Source organism: Salmo salar, chromosome 25 (assembly GCF_965601325.2).
Source record: "Salmo salar chromosome 25, fSalSal1, whole genome shotgun sequence".
In the NCBI taxonomy this organism is placed as follows: Eukaryota; Metazoa; Chordata; class Actinopteri; order Salmoniformes; family Salmonidae; genus Salmo; species Salmo salar.
Window position 1 is genome coordinate 53,420,850 of NC_138315.1, and position 21,733 is coordinate 53,442,582.

A 21,733-nucleotide genomic window follows, 5' to 3' on the forward strand; every position below is an offset into this window, starting at 1 on the left:
AGGGATTACCAGGCACTGCAGTGGTCATGTGGTCTCTGCTCTGAGCGGCAGACGAGGGGGATGGGCTGCCACAACAGGGATGATGGAAAGATTAAACTCAATCGCTTAGAATATGAAAACGCCCCCAGAGGGGAGGGTATTAAAAGCCAATGACATTCTGCAGCAGAGAGGGCTGGTGGCCGTAGAGACGGGCTGTTAGTATGTCATCACAGTGCAGCAGAGAGGGCTGGTGGCTGTTGAGACGGGCTGTTAGGATGTTGTCTGTCATCACAGTGCAGCAGAGAGGGCTGGTGGCTGTAGAGACGGGCTGTTAGTCTGTGGCCTGTCATCACAGTGCAGCAGAGAGGGGTGGTGGCTGTAGAGACGGGCTGTTAGTCTGTGGTCTGTCATCACAGTGCAGCAGAGAGGGGCTGTTAGTATGTTGTCTGTCATCACAGTGCAGCAGAGAGGGCTGGTGGCTGTAGAGACGGGCTGTTAGGATGTTGTCTGTCATCACAGTGCAGCAGAGAGGGCTGGTGGCTGTAGAGACGGGCTGTTAGGATGTTGTCTGTCATCACAGTGCAGCAGAGAGGGCTGGTGGCTGTAGAGACGGGCTGTTAGTCTGTGGTCTGTCATCACAGTGCAGCAGAGAGGGCTGGTGGCTGTAGAGACGGGCTGTTAGTATGTGGTCTGTCATCACAGTGCAGCAGAGAGGGCTGGTGGCCGTAGAGACGGGCTGTTAGTCTGTCATCACAGTGCAGCAGAGAGGGCTGGTGGCTGTTGAGACGGGCTGTTAGTATGTTGTCTGTCATCACAGTGCAGCAGAGAGGGCTGGTGGCTGTAGAGACGGGCTGTTAGTCTGTGGTCTGTCATCACAGTGCAGCAGAGAGGGCTGGTGGCTGTTGAGACGGGCTGTTAGGATGTTGTCTGTCATCACAGTGCAGCAGAGAGGGCTGGTGGCTGTAGAGACGGGCTGTTAGTCTGTGGTCTGTCATCACAGTGCAGCAGAGAGGGCTGGTGGCTGTAGAGACGGGCTGTTAGTATGTGGTCTGTCATCACAGTGCAGCAGAGAGGGCTGGTGGCCGTAGAGACGGGCTGTTAGTCTGTCATCACAGTGCAGCAGAGAGGGCTGGTGGCTGTTGAGACGGGCTGTTAGTATGTTGTCTGTCATCACAGTGCAGCAGAGAGGGCTGGTGGCTGTAGAGACGGGCTGTTAGTATGTGGTCTGTCATCACAGTATCAGAGTATTCTTCAAGGTGCTCAAATATTCATAAATGACCAGCAGGGTCAGATAATAATAATCCCAGTGGTTGTAGAGGGTGCAACAGGTCAGCACCTCAGGAGTAAATGTCAGTTTGCTTTTCATAGCTTAGCATTCAGAGATCGAGACAGCAGGTGCGGGGGAGAGAGGGAGGGGGGAGGGGGGGGGGGGGTCGAAAACAGCAGGTCCGGGACAAGGTAGCACGACCGGTGAAACAGGTCAGCGTTACATAGCCACAGGCAGAACAGCAGAAACTGGAGCAGCAGCACGACCGGGTGGACTGCGGACAGCCCGGAGTCATCAGGTCAGGAAGTCCTGAAGCATGGTCCTAGAGCTCAGGTCCTGATAAGTCTATCTCTCCGTCTCCCTTCCCTCCAGAGCGTATCTTTGAGGACCATGAGAACCTGGTGGACAGCCTTCTGAACTGGACCAGAGATAGCCAGAACAGATTGATGTTCATAGAACGCATAGAGAAGTACGCCCTCTTCAAGAACCCGCAGGTATGACAGACAACCACTGCATCGTCGTTACAGAGGACTACAGGTCTAGTTGTAACACGGGTAGTTAGAGTCCTGTATGCTGATTAGCTGAAACTGCATACCAACCAAGTGAATAATAATGAATTCCTGATCTTGTACGGATAAACCTTCTCACTTTAGTTACAATCAATTGCATGCAGATTATACAATTGCATGCAGATTATACAATTGCATGCAGATTATACAATTGCATGCAGATTATACAATTGCATGCAGATTATACAATTGAATGCAGATTATACAACTGCATGCAGATTATACAACTGCATGCAGATTATACAATTGCATGCAGATTATACAATTGCATGCAGATTATACAATTGCATGCAGATTATACAATTGCATGCAGATTATACAATTGAATGCAGATTATACAATTGAATGCAGATTATACAATTGAATGCAGATTATACAATTGCATGCAGATTATACAATTGCATGCAGATTATACAATTGCATGCAGATTATACAATTGCATGCAGATTATACAATTGAATGCAGATTATACAATTGAGTGCAGATTATACAATTGCGTGCAGATTATACAATTGCGTGCAGATTATACAATTGCGTGCAGATTATACAATTGCGTGCAGATTATACAATTGAATGCAGATTATACAATTGCATGCAGATTATACAATTGAATGCAGATTATACAATTGAATGCAGATTATACAATTGCATGCAGATTATACAATTGCATGCAGATTATACAATTGAATGCAGATTATACAATTGCATGCAGATTATACAACTGCATGCAGATTATACAACGGAATGCAGATTATACAATTGCATGCAGATTATACAATTGCATGCAGATTATACAATTGCATGCAGATTATACAATTGAATGCAGATTATACAATTGAATGCAGATTATACAATTGCATGCAGATTATACAATTGCATGCAGATTATACAATTGCATGCAGATTATACAATTGCATGCAGATTATACAATTGAGTGCAGATTATACAATTGAGTGCAGATTATACAATTGCGTGCAGATTATACAATTGCGTGCAGATTATACAATTGCGTGCAGATTATACAATTGCGTGCAGATTATACAATTGAATGCAGATTATACAATTGAATGCAGATTATACAATTGCATGCAGATTATACAATTGAATGCAGATTATACAACGGAATGCAGATTATACAATTGCATGCAGATTATACAATTGCATGCAGATTATACAATTGCATGCAGATTATACAATTGAATGCAGATTATACAATTGCATGCAGATTATACAATTGCGTGCAGATTATACAATTGAGTGCAGATTATACAATTGAGTGCAGATTATACAATTGCGTGCAGATTATACAATTCAGTGCAGATTATACAATTGAATGCAGATTATACAATTGAATGCAGATTATACAATTGCGTGCAGATTATACAATTCAATGCAGATTATACAGTTGAATGCAGATTATACACTGACTGAGGCTGAGCTTCCTTAAATAAAACATTGGTTGATTTCACCAAAATGGATACCCACAGTAGTATCATCTGTTTGCCTAAACCCCCCTCCCCCCTCCCTTCTACACCCCCCTCCTCCACCCCCCTCCTCCCTCCTCCCCTCCCCCCCCCCCCTCCCCCTCCCCCCCACTCTGATTGACCTCTCTCCTTGACGGTCATACCCTGATTGACCTCTCTCCTTTACGGTCATACCCTGATTGACCTCTCTCCTTGACGGTCATACCCTGATTGACCTCTCTCCTTTACGGTCATACCCTGATTGACCTCTCTCCTTGACGGTCATACCCTGATTGACCTCTCCTTCTCTCCTTTACGGTCATACCCTGATTGACCTCTCTCCTTTACGGTCATACTCTGATTGACCTCTCCTTCTCTCCTTTACGGTCATACCCTGATTGACCTCTCTCCTTGACGGTCATACCCTGATTGACCTCTCTCCTTTACGGTCATACCCTGATTGACCTCTCTCCTTTACGGTCATACTCTGATTGACCTCTCCTTCTCTCCTTTACGGTCATACCCTGATTGACCTCTCTCCTTTACGGTCATACTCTGATTGACCTCTCCTTCTCTCCTTTACGGTCATACCCTGATTGACCTCTCCTTCTCTCCTTTACGGTCATACCCTGATTGACTTCTCTCCTTTACGGTCATACTCTGATTGACCTCTCTCCTTTACGGTCATACCCTGATTGACCTCTCTCCTTTACGGTCATACCCTGATTGACCTCTCTCCTTTACGGTCATACTCTGATTGACCTCTCTCCTTTACGGTCATACTCTGATTGACCTCTCCTCCTCCTTGACGGTCATACCCTGATTGACCTCTCTCCTTTACGGTCATACCCTGATTGACCTCTCCTTCTCTCCTTTACGGTCATACCCTGATTGACCTCTCTCCTTTACGGTCATACCCTGATTGACCTCTCTCCTTGACGGTCATACCCTGATTGACCTCTCTCCTTGACGGTCATACCCTGATTGACCCTCTCCTTCTCTCCTTTCCCCCACCTGAAAATTCACAGAACTATTTGTTGGGGCGGAAGGAGACGTGCGAGATGGCAGAACGGAACAAGGAGGCTCTACTGGAGGTATGATATGAAGCCTCATCACTTCTTCATAACTTCTCACCAGTACACCCAACGAGATGATGAACACAAGTTAACTTTTTCAGGTCATTTCGACGACCGGTGTCTACGGGGGCGGGGTGTGTGTTAGTATCGGTGAGCGGGGGTGCTGGTGATGCTGAGGGTGTGTTAGTATCTATGGTGATGCGGGGGTGCAGGTGTGCTGAGGGTGTTAGTATCTATGGTGATGCTGAGGGGGTGCTGGTGTGCTGAGGGGGTATCTATGGTGATGCTGAGGGTGTGTTAGTATCTATGGTGATGCTGAGGTGTGTGTTAGTATCTATGGTGATGCTGAGGTGTGTATGTTAGTATCTATGGTGATGCTGAGGTGTGTGTTAGTATCTATGGTGATGCTGAGGTGTGTGTTAGTATCTACTGTGGTGATGCTGAGGTGTGTGTTAGTATCTATGGTGATGCTGAGTTGTGTGTTAGTATCTATGGTGATGCTGAGGTGTGTGTTAGTATCTATGGTGATGCTGAGGTGTGTGTTAGTATCTATGGTGATGCTGAGGTGTGTATGTTAGTATCTATGGTGATGCTGAGGTGTGTGTTAGTATCTATGGTGATGCTGAGGTGTGTGTTAGTATCTACGTGGTGATGCTGAGGTGTGTGTTAGTATCTATGGTGATGCTGAGTTGTGTGTTAGTATCTATGGTGATGCTGAGGTGTGTGTTAGTATCTATGGTGATGCTGAGGTGTGTGTTAGTATCTATGGTGATGCTGAGGTGTGTGTTAGTATCTATGGTGATGCTGAGGTGTGTGTTAGTATCTATGGTGATGCTGAGGTGTGTGTTAGTATCTACTGTGGTGATGCTGAGGTGTGTGTTAGTATCTATGGTGATGCTGAGGTGTGTGTTAGTATCTATGGTGATGCTGAGGTGTGTGTTAGTATCTATGGTGATGCTGAGGTGTGTGTTAGTATCTATGGTGATGCTGAGGTGTGTGTTAGTATCTATGGTGATGCTGAGGTGTGTGTTAGTATCTATGGTGATGCTGAGGTGTGTGTTAGTATCTACTGTGGTGATGCTGAGGTGTGTGTTAGTATCTATGGTGATGCTGAGTTGTGTGTTAGTATCTATGGTGATGCTGAGGTGTGTGTTAGTATCTATGGTGATGCTGAGGGTGTGTGTTAGTATCTATGGTGATGCTGAGGTGTGTGTTAGTATCTATGGTGATGCTGAGGTGTGTTAGTATCTATGGTGATGCTGAGGTGTGTATGTTAGTATCTATGGTGATGCTGAGGTGTGTTAGTATCTATGGTGATGCTGAGGTGTGTTAGTATCTATGGTGATGCTGAGGTGTGTTAGTATCTATGGTGATGCTGAGGTGTGTATGTTAGTATCTATGGTGATGCTGAGGTGTGTTAGTATCTATGGTGATGCTGAGGTGTGTGTTAGTATCTATGGTGATGCTGAGGTGTGTATGTTAGTATCTATGGTGATGCTGAGGTGTGTATGTTAGTATCTATGGTGATGCTGAGGTGTGTGTTAGTATCTATGGTGATGCTGAGGTGTGTGTTAGTATCTACGTGGTGATGCTGAGGTGTGTGTTAGTATCTATGGTGATGCTGAGGTGTGTGTTAGTATCTATGGTGATGCTGAGGTGTGTGTTAGTATCTATGGTGATGCTGAGGTGTGTGTTAGTATCTATGGTGATGCTGAGGTGTGTATGTTAGTATCTATGGTGATGCTGAGGTGTGTGTTAGTATCTATGGTGATGCTGAGGTGTGTGTTAGTATCTATGGTGATGCTGAGGTGTGTGTTAGTATCTATGGTGATGCTGAGGTGTGTGTTAGTATCTATGGTGATGCTGAGGTGTGTGTTAGTATCTATGGTGATGCTGAGGTGTGTGTTAGTATCTATGGTGATGCTGAGGTGTGTGTTAGTATCTATGGTGATGCTGAGGGTGTGTGTTAGTATCTATGGTGATGCTGAGGTGTGTTAGTATCTACGTGGTGATGCTGAGGTGTGTGTTAGTATCTATGGTGATGCTGAGGTGTGTATGTTAGTATCTGTGGTGATGCTGAGGTGTGTATGTAAGTATTTGTGGTGATGCTGAGGTGTGTTAGTATCTATGGTGATGCTGAGGTGTGTGTTAGTATCTGTGGTGATGCTGAGGTGTGTGTTAGTATCTGTGGTGATGCTGAGGTGTGTGTTAGTATCTATGGTGATGCTGAGGTGTGTGTTAGTATCTATGGTGATGCTGAGGTGTGTGTTAGTATCTGTGGTGATGCTGAGGTGTGTGTTAGTATCTATGGTGATGCTGAGGTGTGTGTTAGTATCTATGGTGATGCTGAGGTGTGTGTTAGTATCTATGGTGATGCTGAGGTGTGTGTTAGTATCTATGGTGATGCTGAGGTGTGTGTTAGTATCTGTGGTGATGCTGAGGTGTGTGTTAGTATCTATGGTGATGCTGAGGTGTGTATGTTAGTATCTATGGTGATGCTGAGGTGTGTGTTAGTATCTATGGTGATGCTGAGGTGTGTGTTAGTATCTATGGTGATGCTGAGGTGTGTGTTAGTATCTGTGGTGATGCTGAGGTGTGTGTTAGTATCTGTGGTGATGCTGAGGTGTGTGTTAGTATCTATGGTGATGCTGAGGTGTGTGTTAGTATCTGTGGTGATGCTGAGGTGTGTGTTAGTATCTGTGGTGATGCTGAGGTGTGTGTTAGTATCTATGGTAATGCTGAGGTGTGTGTTAGTATCTATGGTGATGCTGAGGTGTGTGTTAGTATCTATGGTGATGCTGAGGTGTGTGTTAGTATCTGTGGTGATGCTGAGGTGTGTGTTAGTATCTATGGTGATGCTGAGGTGTGTGTTAGTATCTGTGGTGATGCTGAGGTGTGTGTTAGTATCTGTGGTGATGCTGAGGTGTGTGTGTTAGTATCTATGGTGATGCTGAGGTGTGTGTGTTAGTATCTATGGTGATGCTGAGGTGTGTGTTAGTATCTATGGTGATGCTGAGGTGTGTATGTTAGTATCTATGGTGATGCTGAGGTGTGTGTTAGTATCTATGGTGATGCTGAGGTGTGTTAGTATCTATGGTGATGCTGAGGTGTGTGTTAGTATCTGTGGTGATGCTGAGGTGTGTGTTAGTATCTATGGTGATGCTGAGGTGTGTGTTAGTATCTGTGGTGATGCTGAGGTGTGTGTTAGTATCTGTGGTGATGCTGAGGTGTGTGTTAGTATCTATGGTGATGCTGAGGTGTGTGTTAGTATCTATGGTGATGCTGAGGTGTGTGTTAGTATCTATGGTGATGCTGAGGTGTGTATGTTAGTATCTACTGTGGTGATGCTGAGGTGTGTGTTAGTATCTATGGTGATGCTGAGGTGTGTGTTAGTATCTATGGTGATGCTGAGGTGTGTGTGTTAGTATCTATGGTGATGCTGAGGTGTGTGTGTTAGTATCTATGGTGATGCTGAGGTGTGTTAGTATCTATGGTGATGCTGAGGTGTGTGCTCTCCTGTGTAGGAGTGTTTTTGTGGCAGCTCCGTCTCTGTACCCGAGATGGAGGGAGTCCTCTGGCTGAAGGATGATGGGAAGAGGAGCTGGAAGAAAAGATACTTCCTGCTCAGAGCCTCTGGGATCTACTATGTACCTAAAGGAAAAGCCAAGGTACGTCCCTGGAACACACTGACTCACCTGTACTCAGCCAAGGTACGTCTAGAACACACTGACTCACCTGTACTCAGCCAAGGTACGTCTAGAACACACTGACTCACCTGTACTCAGCCAAGGTACGTCTGTAGAACACACTGACTCACCTGTACTCAGCCAAGGTACGTCCCTGGATCACACTGACTCACCTGTACTCAGCCAAGGTACGTCCCTGGAACACACTGACTCACCTGTACTCAGCCAAGGTACGTCCCTGGAACACACTGACTCACCTGTACTCAGCCAAGGTACGTCCCTGGAACACACTGACTCACCTGTACTCAGCCAAGGTACGTCCCTGGATCACACTGACTCACCTGTACTCAGCCAAGGTACGTCTGTAGAACACACTGACTCACCTGTACTCAGCCAAGGTACGTCTGTAGAACACACTGACTCACCTGTACTCAGCCAAGGTACGTCTGTAGAACACACTGACTCACCTGTACTCAGCCAAGGTACGTCCCTGGAACACACTGACTCACCTGTACTCAGCCAAGGTACGTCCCTGGATCACACTGACTCACCTGTACTCAGCCAAGGTACGTCCCTGGAACACACTGACTCACCTGTACTCAGCCAAGGTACGTCCCTGGAACACACTGACTCACCTGTACTCAGCCAAGGTACGTCTAGAACACACTGACTCACCTGTACTCAGCCAAGGTACGTCCCTGGAACACACTGACTCACCTGTACTCAGCCAAGGTACGTCTGTAGAACACACTGACTCACCTGTACTCAGCCAAGGTACGTCTAGAACACACTGACTCACCTGTACTCAGCCAAGGTACGTCCCTGGATCACACTGACTCACCTGCACTCAGCCAAGGTGCGTCTGGAACACACTGACTCACCTGTACTAAGCCAAGGTACGTCTGTAGAACACACTGACTCACCTGTACTCAGCCAAGGTACGTCCCTGGATCACACTGACTCACCTGTACTCAGCCAAGGTACGTCTGTAGAACACACTGACTCACCTGTACTCAGCCAAGGTACGTCTAGAACACACTGACTCACCTGTACTCAGCCAAGGTACGTCCCTGGATCACACTGACTCACCTGTACTCAGCCAAGGTACGTCTGTAGAACACACTGACTCACCTGTACTCAGCCAAGGTACGTCCCTGGATCACACTGACTCACCTGTACTCAGCCAAGGTACGTCCCTGGATCACACTGACTCACCTGTACTCAGCCAAGGTACGTCTAGAACACACTGACTCACCTGTACTCAGCCAAGGTACGTCTAGAACACACTGACTCACCTGTACTCAGCCAAGGTACGTCCCTGGATCACACTGACTCACCTGCACTCAGCCAAGGTGCGTCTGGAACACACTGACTCACCTGTACTCAGCCAAGGTACGTCCCTGGATCACACTGACTCACCTGTACTCAGCCAAGGTACGTCTGTAGAACACACTGACTCACCTGTACTCAGCCAAGGTACGTCTGTAGAACACACTGACTCACCTGTACTCAGCCAAGGTACGTCTGTAGAACACACTGACTCACCTGTACTCAGCCAAGGTACGTCCCTGGATCACACTGACTCACCTGTACTCAGCCAAGGTACGTCTGTAGAACACACTGACTCACCTGTACTCAGCCAAGGTACGTCCCTGGAACACACTGACTAACCTGTACTCAGCCAAGGTACGTCCCTGGAACACACTGACTCACCTGTACTCAGCCAAGGTACGTCTAGAACACACTGACTCACCTGTACTCAGCCAAGGTACGTCCCTGGAACACACTGACTAACCTGTACTCAGCCAAGGTACGTCTGGAACACACTGACTCACCTGTACTCAGCCAAGGTACGTCTAGAACACACTGACTCACCTGTACTCAGCCAAGGTACGTCCCTGGATCACACTGACTCACCTGTACTCAGCCAAGGTACATCCCTGGAACACACTGACTCACCTGTACTCAGCCAAGGTACGTCTGGAACACACTGACTCACCTGTACTCAGCCAAGGTACGTCTAGAACACACTGACTCACCTGTACTCAGCCAAGGTACGTCCCTGGATCACACTGACTCACCTGTACTCAGCCAAGGTACGTCTAGAACACACTGACTCACCTGTACTCAGCCAAGGTACGTCTAGAACACACTGACTCACCTGTACTCAGCCAAGGTACGTCCCTGGAACACACTGACTCACCTGTACTCAGCCAAGGTACGTCCCTGGATCACACTGACTCACCTGCACTCAGCCAAGGTACGTCTGGAACACACTGACTCACCTGTACTCAGCCAAGGTACGTCCCTGGATCACACTGACTCACCTGTACTCAGCCAAGGTACGTCTGTAGAACACACTGACTCACCTGTACTCAGCCAAGGTACGTCTAGAACACACTGACTCACCTGTACTCAGCCAAGGTACGTCCCTGGATCACACTGACTCACCTGTACTCAGCCAAGGTACGTCTGTAGAACACACTGACTCACCTGTACTCAGCCAAGGTACGTCCCTGGAACACACTGACTAACCTGTACTCAGCCAAGGTACGTCTAGAACACACTGACTCACCTGTACTCAGCCAAGGTACGTCTAGAACACACTGACTAACCTGTACTCAGCCAAGGTACGTCCCTGGAACACACTGACTCACCTGTACTCAGCCAAGGTACGTCTAGAACACACTGACTCACCTGTACTCAGCCAAGGTACGTCCCTGGAACACACTGACTCACCTGTACTCAGCCAAGGTACGTCCCTGGTAGTAGCAGCAGTAGTGGTGGTGGTAGTAGCAGTAGTTGTAGTAGTAGTAGTAGTAGTAGTAGTAGCAGCAGTATTAGTAGTAGCAGTAGTAGTAGTAGTAGTAGTAGCAGCAGCAGTATTAGTAGTAGCAGTAGTAGTAGTAGTAGTAGTAGCAGCAGCAGTATTAGTAGTAGCAGCAGTAGTAGTAGCAGTACTAGCAGCAGTAGTAGTAGTATTAGTAGCAGTAGTAGTAGTAGTAGCAGTGGTAATAGTAGTAGTAGTAGTAGTAGTAGTAGTAGTAGCAGCAGCAGTATTAGTAGTAGCAGCAGTAGTAGTGGTAGTAATAGCAGTAGTAGTAGTAGTAGTAGCAGCAGTAGTAGTAGTAGTAGTTGTTGTAGTAGTAGTAGTAGTAGTAGTAGTAATAGTAGCAGTAGTAGTAGTAGTAGTAGTAATAGTAGTAATAGTAGCAGTAGTAGTAGTAGCAGTAGTAGTAGTAGTAGCAGTAGTAGTAGCAGTAGTAGTATTAGCGGTAGTAATAGCAGTAGTAGCAGTAGTAGCAGTAGTAGTAATAGCAGTAATAGTAGTAGTAGTAGTAGCAGTAGACGTAGTAGTAGTAGTAGCAGTATTAGTAGTAGCAGTAGCAGTAGTAATAGTAGCAGTATTAGTAGTAGCAGTAGCAGTAGTAATAGTAGCAGTATTAGTAGTAGCAGTAGCAGTAGTAATAGTAGTAGTAGTAGTAGTAGTAGTAGCAGTATTAGTAGTAGTAGTAGCAGGTAATTGACCGTTAATTAACGTAAACATGTTTAGCATCTACAGGCGTCCACACATCAGGTCCTAATGGCCTGGTACTCAGGGCTCTATTGTCCCTCCATCAGGTCCTAATGGCCTGGTACTCAGGGCTCTATTGTTCCTCCATCAGGTCCTAATGGCCTGGTACTCAGGGCTCTATTGTCCCTCCATCAGGTCCTAATGGCCTGGTACTCAGGGCTCTATTGCCCCTCCATCAGGTCCTAATGGCCTGGTACTCAGGGCTCTACTGTCCCTCCATCAGGTCCTAATGGCCTGGTACTCAGGGCTCTATTGTCCCTCCATCAGGTCCTAATGGCCTGGTACTCAGGGCTCTATTGTCCCTCCATCAGGTCCTAATGGCCTGGTACTCAGGGCTCTATTGTTCCTCCATCAGGTCCTAATGGCCTGGTACTCAGGGCTCTATTGTCCCTCCATCAGGTCCTAATGGCCTGGTACTCAGGGCTCTATTGCCCCTCCATCAGGTCCTAATGGCCTGGTACTCAGGGCTCTACTGTCCCTCCATCAGGTCCTAATGGCCTGGTACTCAGGGCTCTACTGTCCCTCCATCAGGTCCTAATGGTCTGGTACTCAGGGCTCTACTGTCCCTCCATCAGGTCCTAATGGCCTGGTACTCAGGGCTCTATTGTCCCTCCATCAGGTCCTAATGGCCTGGTACTCAGGGCTCTATTGTTCCTCCATCAGGTCCTAATGGCCTGGTACTCAGGGCTCTATTGTCCCTCCATCAGGTCCTAATGGCCTGGTACTCAGGGCTCTATTGTTCCTCCATCAGGTCCTAATGGCCTGGTACTCAGGGCTCTATTGTCCCTCCATCAGGTCCTAATGGCCTGGTACTCAGGGCTCTATTGCCCCTCCATCAGGTCCTAATGGCCTGGTACTCAGGGCTCTATTGTCCCTCCATCAGGTCCTAATGGCCTGGTACTCAGGGCTCTATTGTCCCTCCATCAGGTCCTAATGGCCTGGTACTCAGGGCTCTACTGTCCCTCCATCAGGTCCTAATGGCCTCGTACTCAGGGCTCTATTGTTCCTCCATCAGGTCCTAATGGCCTGGTACTCAGGGCTCTATTGTCCCTCCGTCAGGTCCTAATGGCCTGGTACTCAGGGCTCTACTGTCCCTCCATCAGGTCCTAATGGCCTGGTACTCAGGGCTCTACTGTCCCTCCATCAGGTCCTAATGGTCTGGTACTCAGGGCTCTACTGTCCCTCCATCAGGTCCTTATGGCCTGGTACTCAGGGCTCTATTGTCCCTCCATCAGGTCCAGTGTGGCAGTATGGTCACCACAACAACCCTAGTGACACTCAGTGGATGGTGCAGTAAAGTGAAACACATGACAGTTAACTCTAAATCCTTAATTTCTTCTCCTCTCCTCTCCCTCTCCCTCCTCTCCTCTCCTCTCCTTCCTCCTCTCCTTCCTCCTCTCCTTGCTTCTCCTCTCCTCTCTGGCTGGCAGTCTTCCAGAGATCTGGTGTGTTTCCTGCAGCTGGATCACGTTAATGTGTACTACGGACAGGACTACCGCAGCAAGTACAAGGCCCCCACGGACTACTGCCTGGCCCTCAAGGTGAGAGAAAACACCTGACCTACACACTACACACCCTGCTATCACAGATCACTAACCCTAACCCCACAGAGTACTGACCCTAACCCCACAGAGTACTGACCCTAACCCCACAGAGTACTGACCCTAACCCCACAGAGTACTGACCCTAACCCCACAGAGTACTGACCATAACCCCACAGAGTACTGACCCTAACCCCACAGAGTACTGACCATAACCCCACAGAGTACTGGCCCTAACCCCACAGAGTACTGACCCTAACCCCACAGATCACTAACCCTAACCCCACAGAGTACTGACCCTAACCCCACAGAGTACTGACCCTAACCCCACAGACTACTGACCCTAACCCCACAGAGTACTAACCCTAACCCCACAGAGTACTGACCCTAACACCACAGAGTACTAACCCTAACCCCACAGAGTACTGACCCTAACCCCACAGAGTACTGACCCTAACCCCACAGAGTACTGACCCTAACCCTAACCCCACAGAGTACTAACCCTAACCCCACAGACTACTGACCCTAACCCCACAGAGTACTAACCCTAACCCCACAGAGTACTGACCCTAACCCCACAGAGTACTGACCCTAACCCCACAGAGTACTGACCCTAACCCTAACCCCACAGAGTACTGACCCTAACCCCACAGAGTACTGGCCCTAACCCCACAGAGTACTGACCCTAACCCCACAGAGTACTGACCCTAACCCCACAGAGTACTGACCCTAACCCCACAGAGTACTGACCCTAACCCCACAGAGTACTGACCCTAACCCCACAGAGTACTGACCCTAACCCCACAGAGTACTGGCCCTAACCCCACAGAGTACTGGCCCTAACCCCACAGAGTACTGGCCCTAACCCCACAGAGTACTGGCCCTAACCCCACAGAGTACTGGCCCTAACCCCACAGAGTACTGACCTTAACCCCACAGAGTACTGACCCTAACCCCACAGAGTACTGACCCTAACCCCACAGAGTACTGGCCCTAACCCCACAGAGTACTGGCCCTAACCCCACAGAGTACTGACCATAACCCCACAGAGTACTGACCATAACCCCACAGAGTACTGACCATAACCCCACAGAGTACTGGCCCTAACCCCACAGAGTACTGACCCTAACCCCACAGAGTACTGACCCTAACCCCACAGATCACTAACCCTAACCCCACAGAGTACTGACCCTAACCCCACAGAGTACTGACCCTAACCCCACAGACTACTGACCCTAACCCCACAGAGTACTAACCCTAACCCCACAGAGTACTGACCCTAACCCCACAGAGTACTAACCCTAACCCCACAGAGTACTGACCCTAACCCCACAGAGTACTGACCCTAACCCCACAGAGTACTGACCCTAACCCTAACCCCACAGAGTACTAACCCTAACCCCACAGACTACTGACCCTAACCCCACAGAGTACTAACCCTAACCCCACAGAGTACTGACCCTAACCCCACAGAGTACTGACCCTAACCCCACAGAGTACTGACCCTAACCCTAACCCCACAGAGTACTGACCCTAACCCCACAGAGTACTGGCCCTAACCCCACAGAGTACTGACCCTAACCCCACAGAGTACTGACCCTAACCCCACAGAGTACTGACCCTAACCCCACAGAGTACTGACCCTAACCCCACAGAGTACTGACCCTAACCCTAACCCCACAGAGTACTGACCCTAACCCCACAGAGTACTAACCCTAACCCCACAGAGTACTGGCCCTAACCCCACAGAGTACTGACCCTAACCCCACAGAGTACTAACCCTAACCCCACAGAGTACTGGCCCTAACCCCACAGAGTACTGGCCCTAACCCCTCAGAGTACTGGCCCTAACCCCACAGAGTACTGGCCCTAACCCCACAGAGTACTGGCCCTAACCCCACATAGTACTGGCCCTAACCCTAACCCCACAGAGTACTGGCCCTAACCCCACAAAGTACTGACCCTAACCCCACAGAGTACTGACCCTAACCCCACAGAGTACTGGCCCTAACCCCACAGAGTACTGGCCCTAACCCCACAGAGTACTGGCCCTAACCCCACAGAGTACTGACCCTAACCCCACAGAGTACTGGCCCTAACCCCACAGAGTACTGACCCTAACCCCACAGAGTACTGGCCCTAACCCCACAGAGTACTGACCCTAACCCTGGTCCTCAAGGTGAGAGCAAAGACCTCCACACCATTACCATCTGACCTCTGTTGCCATTACTAACACCTTAACACTGCAGGATCCCAAATGTCACCGTATTCCCAATATCAGGGCTCTAACAAGATGGCGCCGAAGAACATAGCTGACGTTTTACATTCTACCAACGAATTGTGCTATTTTGTGTGCGTTTTTGAGTAACTTATTTTTTTTAACTTATTTTGTACATAATGTCGCTGCTACCGTCTCTTATGTCCGAAAATAACTTCTGAACACCAGAACAGCGATTACTCACCGCGGACCGGAAGAAACGTTTTCCTTTACCGATTTCGAGGAGAAGGATATTCTGCTTTCACTGGAACAGGCCCAGATCCAAGCCTTTTGCGTGAAGACAAGGCGCGGGAAAAGGGGCCGCAGATCGGGCATTCCTTCTGAGAATCCGTAGGCGAGCGAGTAAACTCCCACTGCCATCCCTTCTTTCCTTATTTTTGCTAACGTGCAATCATTGGAAAATAAAATTGATGTCCTACGATTAAGATTATCCTACCAACGGGACATTACAAACTGTAACATCTTATGTTTCACCGAGACGTGACTGAACGACGACACGGATAATATAGAGCTGGAGGGATTTTCCGTTCACCGGCAGAACAGAGACGCTACGTCTGGTAAGACGAGGGGTGGGGGAGTGTGTCTTTTTGTCAATAACAGCTGGTGCGCAATGTCTAATATTAAAGAAGTCTCGAGGTATGGCTCGCCTGAGGTAGAGTACCTCATGATAAGCTGTAGACCACACTATCTACCAAGAGAGTTCTCATCTATATTATTAGTAGCTGTTTATTAACCACCACAGAACGATGCTGGCACTAAGACCGCTCTCAACCAACTCTATAAGGCCAGAAGCAAAGAAGAAAATGCTCACCCAGAAGCGGCGCTCCTAGTGGCCGGGGACTTTAATGCAGGCAAACTTAAATCAGTTTCACCACATTTCTACCAGCATGTCACATGTGCAACCAGAGGGACAAAAAACTCTAGACCACCTTGACTCCACACACAGAGACGCGTACAAAGCTCTCCCTCGCCCTCCATTTGGAAAATCTGACCATAATTCTATCCTCCTGATTCCTGCTTACAAGCAAAAACTAAAGCAGGAAGTACCAGTGACTCGCTCAGTACGGAAGTGGTCAGATGACGTGGATGCTACGCTACAGGACTGTTTTGCTGCACAGACTGGAATATGTTCCTGGATTCATCCAATGGCATTGAGGAGTACACCACCTCAGTCACCAGCCTTTAAGACAGCATTGAATGAGCTGTATTCCACCATAAGCAAAGAAGAAAATGCTCATCCAGAAGCGGCGCTCCTAGTGGCCGGGGACTTTAATGCAGGCAAACTTAAATCAGTTTTACCACATTTCTACCAGCATGTCACATGTGCAACCAGAGGGGGGGGGGGGGGAATCCTAGACCACCTTTACTCCACACACAGAGACGCATACAAAGCTCTCTGCATCGAGCTAAAGGCTGCACCTTCTCAGATACTTTCACTTCCTGAAAGGGAGGAAAATAGATTTCTTAGTTTCCTTTTGTGCCTCGTTTTTCAAAAGGGGACAGGGGGCTTCCGTTTGCCTAGTTGTTTTGGGAACACTGATTCCCTGTAGTGGTGGTGTTTGGGACAGAGTGGGGGAAAGGAGAACGCAGTCAAGGGTCATTCTTTATGTTGACAATTTCAAATAAATAGAGGCAGACTTCAAAGCCATGTCAATTATGAACAAAATAATTTCACTTCCGTTTCCTCAGGAAAGTAACCTAGTAAACGGAGAAGTTGTTCTATTCTGGTTTGATGGTAATTGTTTCCATGTTACTCCCTGATGGGAGTAACTGGGTAGAGCAGAGGGATTGAGGATGTTGGATCCCAGTGACGATTTTAGCATTAAAAAAAAACAAGTGGGATGCATGTCAGTATCTGATGTGACTACCATTTACCTCATGAAAACCAGTCCGTATCTGATGTGACCACCATTTACCTCATGAAAACCAGTCAGTATCTGGTGTGACCACCATTTACCTCATGAAAACCAGTCAGTATCTGGTGTGACCACCATTTACCTCATGAAAACCAGTCAGTATCTGGTGTGACCACCATTTACCTCATGAAAACCAGTCAGTATCTGGTGTGACCACCATTTACCTCATGAAAACCAGTCAGTATCTGGTCTGACCACCATTTACCTCATGAAAACCAGTCCGTATCTGGTGTGACCACCATTTACCTCATGAAAACCAGTCCGTATCTGGTGTGACCACCATTTACCTCATGAAAACCAGTCAGTATCTGGTGTGACCACCATTTACCTCATGAAAACCAGTCAGTATCTGGTGTGACCACCATTTACCTCATGAAAACCAGTCAGTATCTGGTGTGACCACCATTTACCTCATGAAAACCAGTCAGTATCTGGTGTGACTACCATTTACCTCATGAAAACCAGTCAGTATCTGGTGTGACCACCATTTACCTCATGAAAACCAGTCAGTATCTGGTGTGACCACCATTTACCTCATGAAAACCAGTCAGTATCTGGTGTGACCACCATTTACCTCATGAAAACCAGTCAGTATCTGGTGTGACCACCATTTGCCTCATGCAGCGCGACACATCTCCTTCACATAGAGTTGATCAGGCTGTTGATTTGTGGCCTGTGGAATGTTGTCCCACCTCCTTTTCAATGGCTGTGCGAAGTTTCTGGATATTGGCGGGAACTGGAACACACTGTCGTACACGTCGATCCAGAGCATCCCAAACATGCTCAATTGGTGACATGTCTGGTGAGCAGTGGCGATTTTAGCATGTTAATCTTGGTGGGCCCTCCCCCCCCAAAAAAAAGGGTTTGATTTATGCCAGCAAAGCTACACCACAACACAAAACAATACATTAATTGCACTATAACGGTGAAAAATGGTGCCCACAAAGTGTTAGGGCCTCTACATTAAGCTGTCCCAACAGCAGAGTCCCAACAGCAGAGTCCCAACAGCAGAGTCCCAACACCTTACCACTACTACACCTGGCTATCAGCGGAGCCTTGTCTGGCAGCGAAACAGTTCATTCAACCTCATTTACTGCCTTTTTAAAAAAGCATAGCTGATATGGCGGACTTGCTTATACAAATATGCTTCCTACTGACAATTTAGATGTACAAAGTATGGCATAAGGGAAGGATGAGCGGATACAGGCAGTCCGTAATTTCAATAAAAACATTAATGAGCGAGCTAAAACTGACGTAGTTCAGCACTTTTGAAATCTACAGCGACAGAATTGAGAACATGGGCCGTTCTTACAGTATTCTCCCTGTACACCAAGTCAGAACCGTAGGTTACTGCCATTAAAAGAAACACATTAATAGGGTGAGGTACATGGGTTACTAACATCTTACCACACAACATCCACCTAGTATTACTTTCTTAACTACAGTATACATATCTCCCTGTCATATTACATCATTTAAGCAGCAGCATACAATACATTTTTGGACTCACCTTGTTGTGCTGTTCTCACTTAAACAGGAAGGTGGTGCGGCGGTCTTTCGTGGGGCAAATTTTGTCATTGAACTCTGGCATTCTCTGGATTTATAGTGCTTTCAAAAACAACTGGAGGCAGGATTTACAATTCAAATCATATTTTATTGGTCGCATACACGTGATTAGCAAGTGGGTCTACGGTGGCAGGTAAAGTGGACATGATATGATCCTTGACTAGTCTCTCAAAAGCACTTCATGATGACAGAAGTGAGTGCTACGGGGCGATAGTCATTAAGTTCAGTTATCTTCGCTTTCTTGGGTACAGAAACAATGGTGGCCATTTTGAAGCATGTGGGGACAGTAGACTGGGTTAGGGAGAGATTGAATATGCCTGTAAACACACCAGCATGTGTCTGAGGATGCGGCTAGGGATGCCGTCTGGACCAGCAGCCTTGTGAGGGTTAACACGCGTAACTGTCCTACTCACGTCACGGAGAAAGAGAGCCCACAGTCCTTGGCAGCGGGCCACGTCAAGTGGCACTGTGTTATCCTCAAAACGGTGAAGAAGTTGTTTAGTTTGTCCGGGAAGCAAGACGTCAGTGTCTGCGACGTGACTGGTTTTCCCTTTGTAATCTATGATTATCTGTAGATCCTGCCACATACGTCTCGTGTCTGAGCCGTTGAATTACGACTCTCCACTTTGTCTCTATACTGACGTTTAGCTTGTTTGATTGCCTTACGGAGTGAATAACTACACTGTTTGTATTCGGCCATATTCCCAGTCACGTTTCCATGGTTTAAATGTGAGACAACAGGTGTTCGCGCTTTCAGTTTTGAGCGAATGCCGCCATCTGTCCGCGGTTTCTGGTTAGGGTAGGTTTTAATAGTCACAGTGGGTACAACATCTCCTAAACACTTCCTTTATAAACTCGCTCACCGAATCAGTGTATACGTGGATATTATTCTCTGAGGCTACCCCGGGAACTCATCCAGTCCGCGTGATCAAAACAATCCTTGAAGCGTCGATTCCGATTGGTCAGACTCTAGCGTTGAATAGTCCTTAGCACGGGTACTTCCTGTTTCAGTTTCCGCCTATAGGAAGGGAGGAGCAAAATGTAGACGTGGTCTGATTTGCTTAAAGGCTGGCGGGGGGAGGGCCTGGTAGGCATTGCGGACGTTAGAGTAGCAGGGATCCAGTGTTTTAGCAGCGCGAGTGCTACAGTCGATATGCTGGTAGAATTTAGGGAGCCTTGTTCTCCAATGGCCGATGAGCACCGGTACGTTTTATCTATAATTTCTCTTTGTTATTTCTCTTAATATTGACAAGGATTAAAGAGGATTTGCCAGTAAAATGTCGACTTGGTTCATGATGATTGTGAAAGTGTGATGTTGACATGATCAGTCCAATCAAAGCTACTGTAGATATAATGTGATTTGACATCATTTTATCTGTGGCCAATGACCGTGAGCCTTCTTGGATGGGCACTTCTCATGTAACTCTACGGCAGCACCCGATGGGCTCTCCTCTTACACTTGGCAGTGACGTAAAGTCACCATGAGTGACAGGACACTGAGCCAATCACGGCGCATAGCTCTGTATTTTCCGCTGGCTCGCCCCACCACCACAGAAAGCACTGAGCTGGGCTGAAAACACCAGCATTTTGGAGCTGCTTTACTCAAGAAAACAAAATAGAGATCATGTTTGTATGCGGCTTTATTAACTAAATAAAAGTGTTTTTACATTGTTTGCAAACTGATATGTGACACGTTTTAATGCCAAAATAACATGCAAAACAGGCAGAGCCCCCACCTGCCCTGAATGACAGATCGTCAATTGGTTGGATCTCTACCTAAAGTCTGCCTTTCAGAGAAGTACAGCCTTATACAGCATCACACTGCCACCTGGTGGCCATCTATAAACCTACTGAGAAATCATCTCTGCATTGCCTCAACTCACATATCTGGGCTTTTAGTCCAATTCGTCTCAGTCAGGGCTGTAAATACTTATGAGGACACCAAGGGGTCCGAACCTAGGTCATCTTTTCTAATAAAAAATAAAATAAATAAATAAATAAATAAAATATATATATATACTGCTCAAAAAAATAAAGGGAACTACTTAAACAACACATCCTAGATCTGAATGAAATAAATAATCTTATTAAATACTTTTTTCTTTACATAGTTGAATGTGCTGACAACAAAATCACACAAAAATAATCAATGGAAATCCAATTTATCAACCCATGGAGGTCTGGATTTGGAGTCACACTCAAAATTAAAAGTGGAAAACCACACTACAGGCTGATCCAACTTTGATGTTGGATCAGCCTGTAATTTCCACCTGTTGTCTATTCCATTTGCACAACAGCATGTGAAATGTATTGTCAATCAGTGTTGCTTCCTAAGTGGACAGTTTGATTTCACAGAAGTGTGATTGACTTGGAGTTACATTGTGTTGTTTAAGTGTTCCCTTTATTTTTTTGATATATATATATATATATATATACCCACACACACTACCGTTCAAAAGTTTTAGAACAACAACTCATTCCAGGGTTTTTCTTTATTTTTACTATTTTCTACATTGTAGAATAATAGTGAAGACATTAAAACTATGAAATAACACATATGGAATCATGTAGTAACCCCAAAAAGTGTTAAACAAATCAAAATATATTTTATATTTGAGGTTCTTCAAATAGCTAACTTTGCACACTCTTGGCGTTCTCTCAACCAGCTTCACCTGGAATGCTTTTCCAACAGTCTTGAAGAAGTTCCCACATATGCTGAGCACTTGTTAGCTGCTTTTCCTTCACTCTGCGGTCCGACTCATTCAAACCCATCTCAATTTGGTTGAGGTCGGGGGATTGTGGAGGCCAGGTCATCTGA

General features: G+C 47.0%; 1 protein-coding gene across 2 annotated transcripts in view; it reads left to right on the plus strand.

The window, feature by feature from the left end:
- The window catches only part of LOC106586965 (ras-associated and pleckstrin homology domains-containing protein 1), a 184,703-nt gene that overhangs the window by 137,098 nt on the left and 25,872 nt on the right, over positions 1-21,733 (plus strand). For both annotated transcript variants that reach the window (XM_045707278.2, XM_045707280.2), the window contains 4 exons: positions 1,619-1,740; positions 4,307-4,372; positions 7,879-8,022; positions 13,045-13,155. In XM_045707278.2, the coding sequence (XP_045563234.2) occupies positions 1,619-1,740; positions 4,307-4,372; positions 7,879-8,022; positions 13,045-13,155 (443 nt within the window). The remainder of the gene's footprint in view (positions 1-1,618; positions 1,741-4,306; positions 4,373-7,878; positions 8,023-13,044; positions 13,156-21,733) is intronic.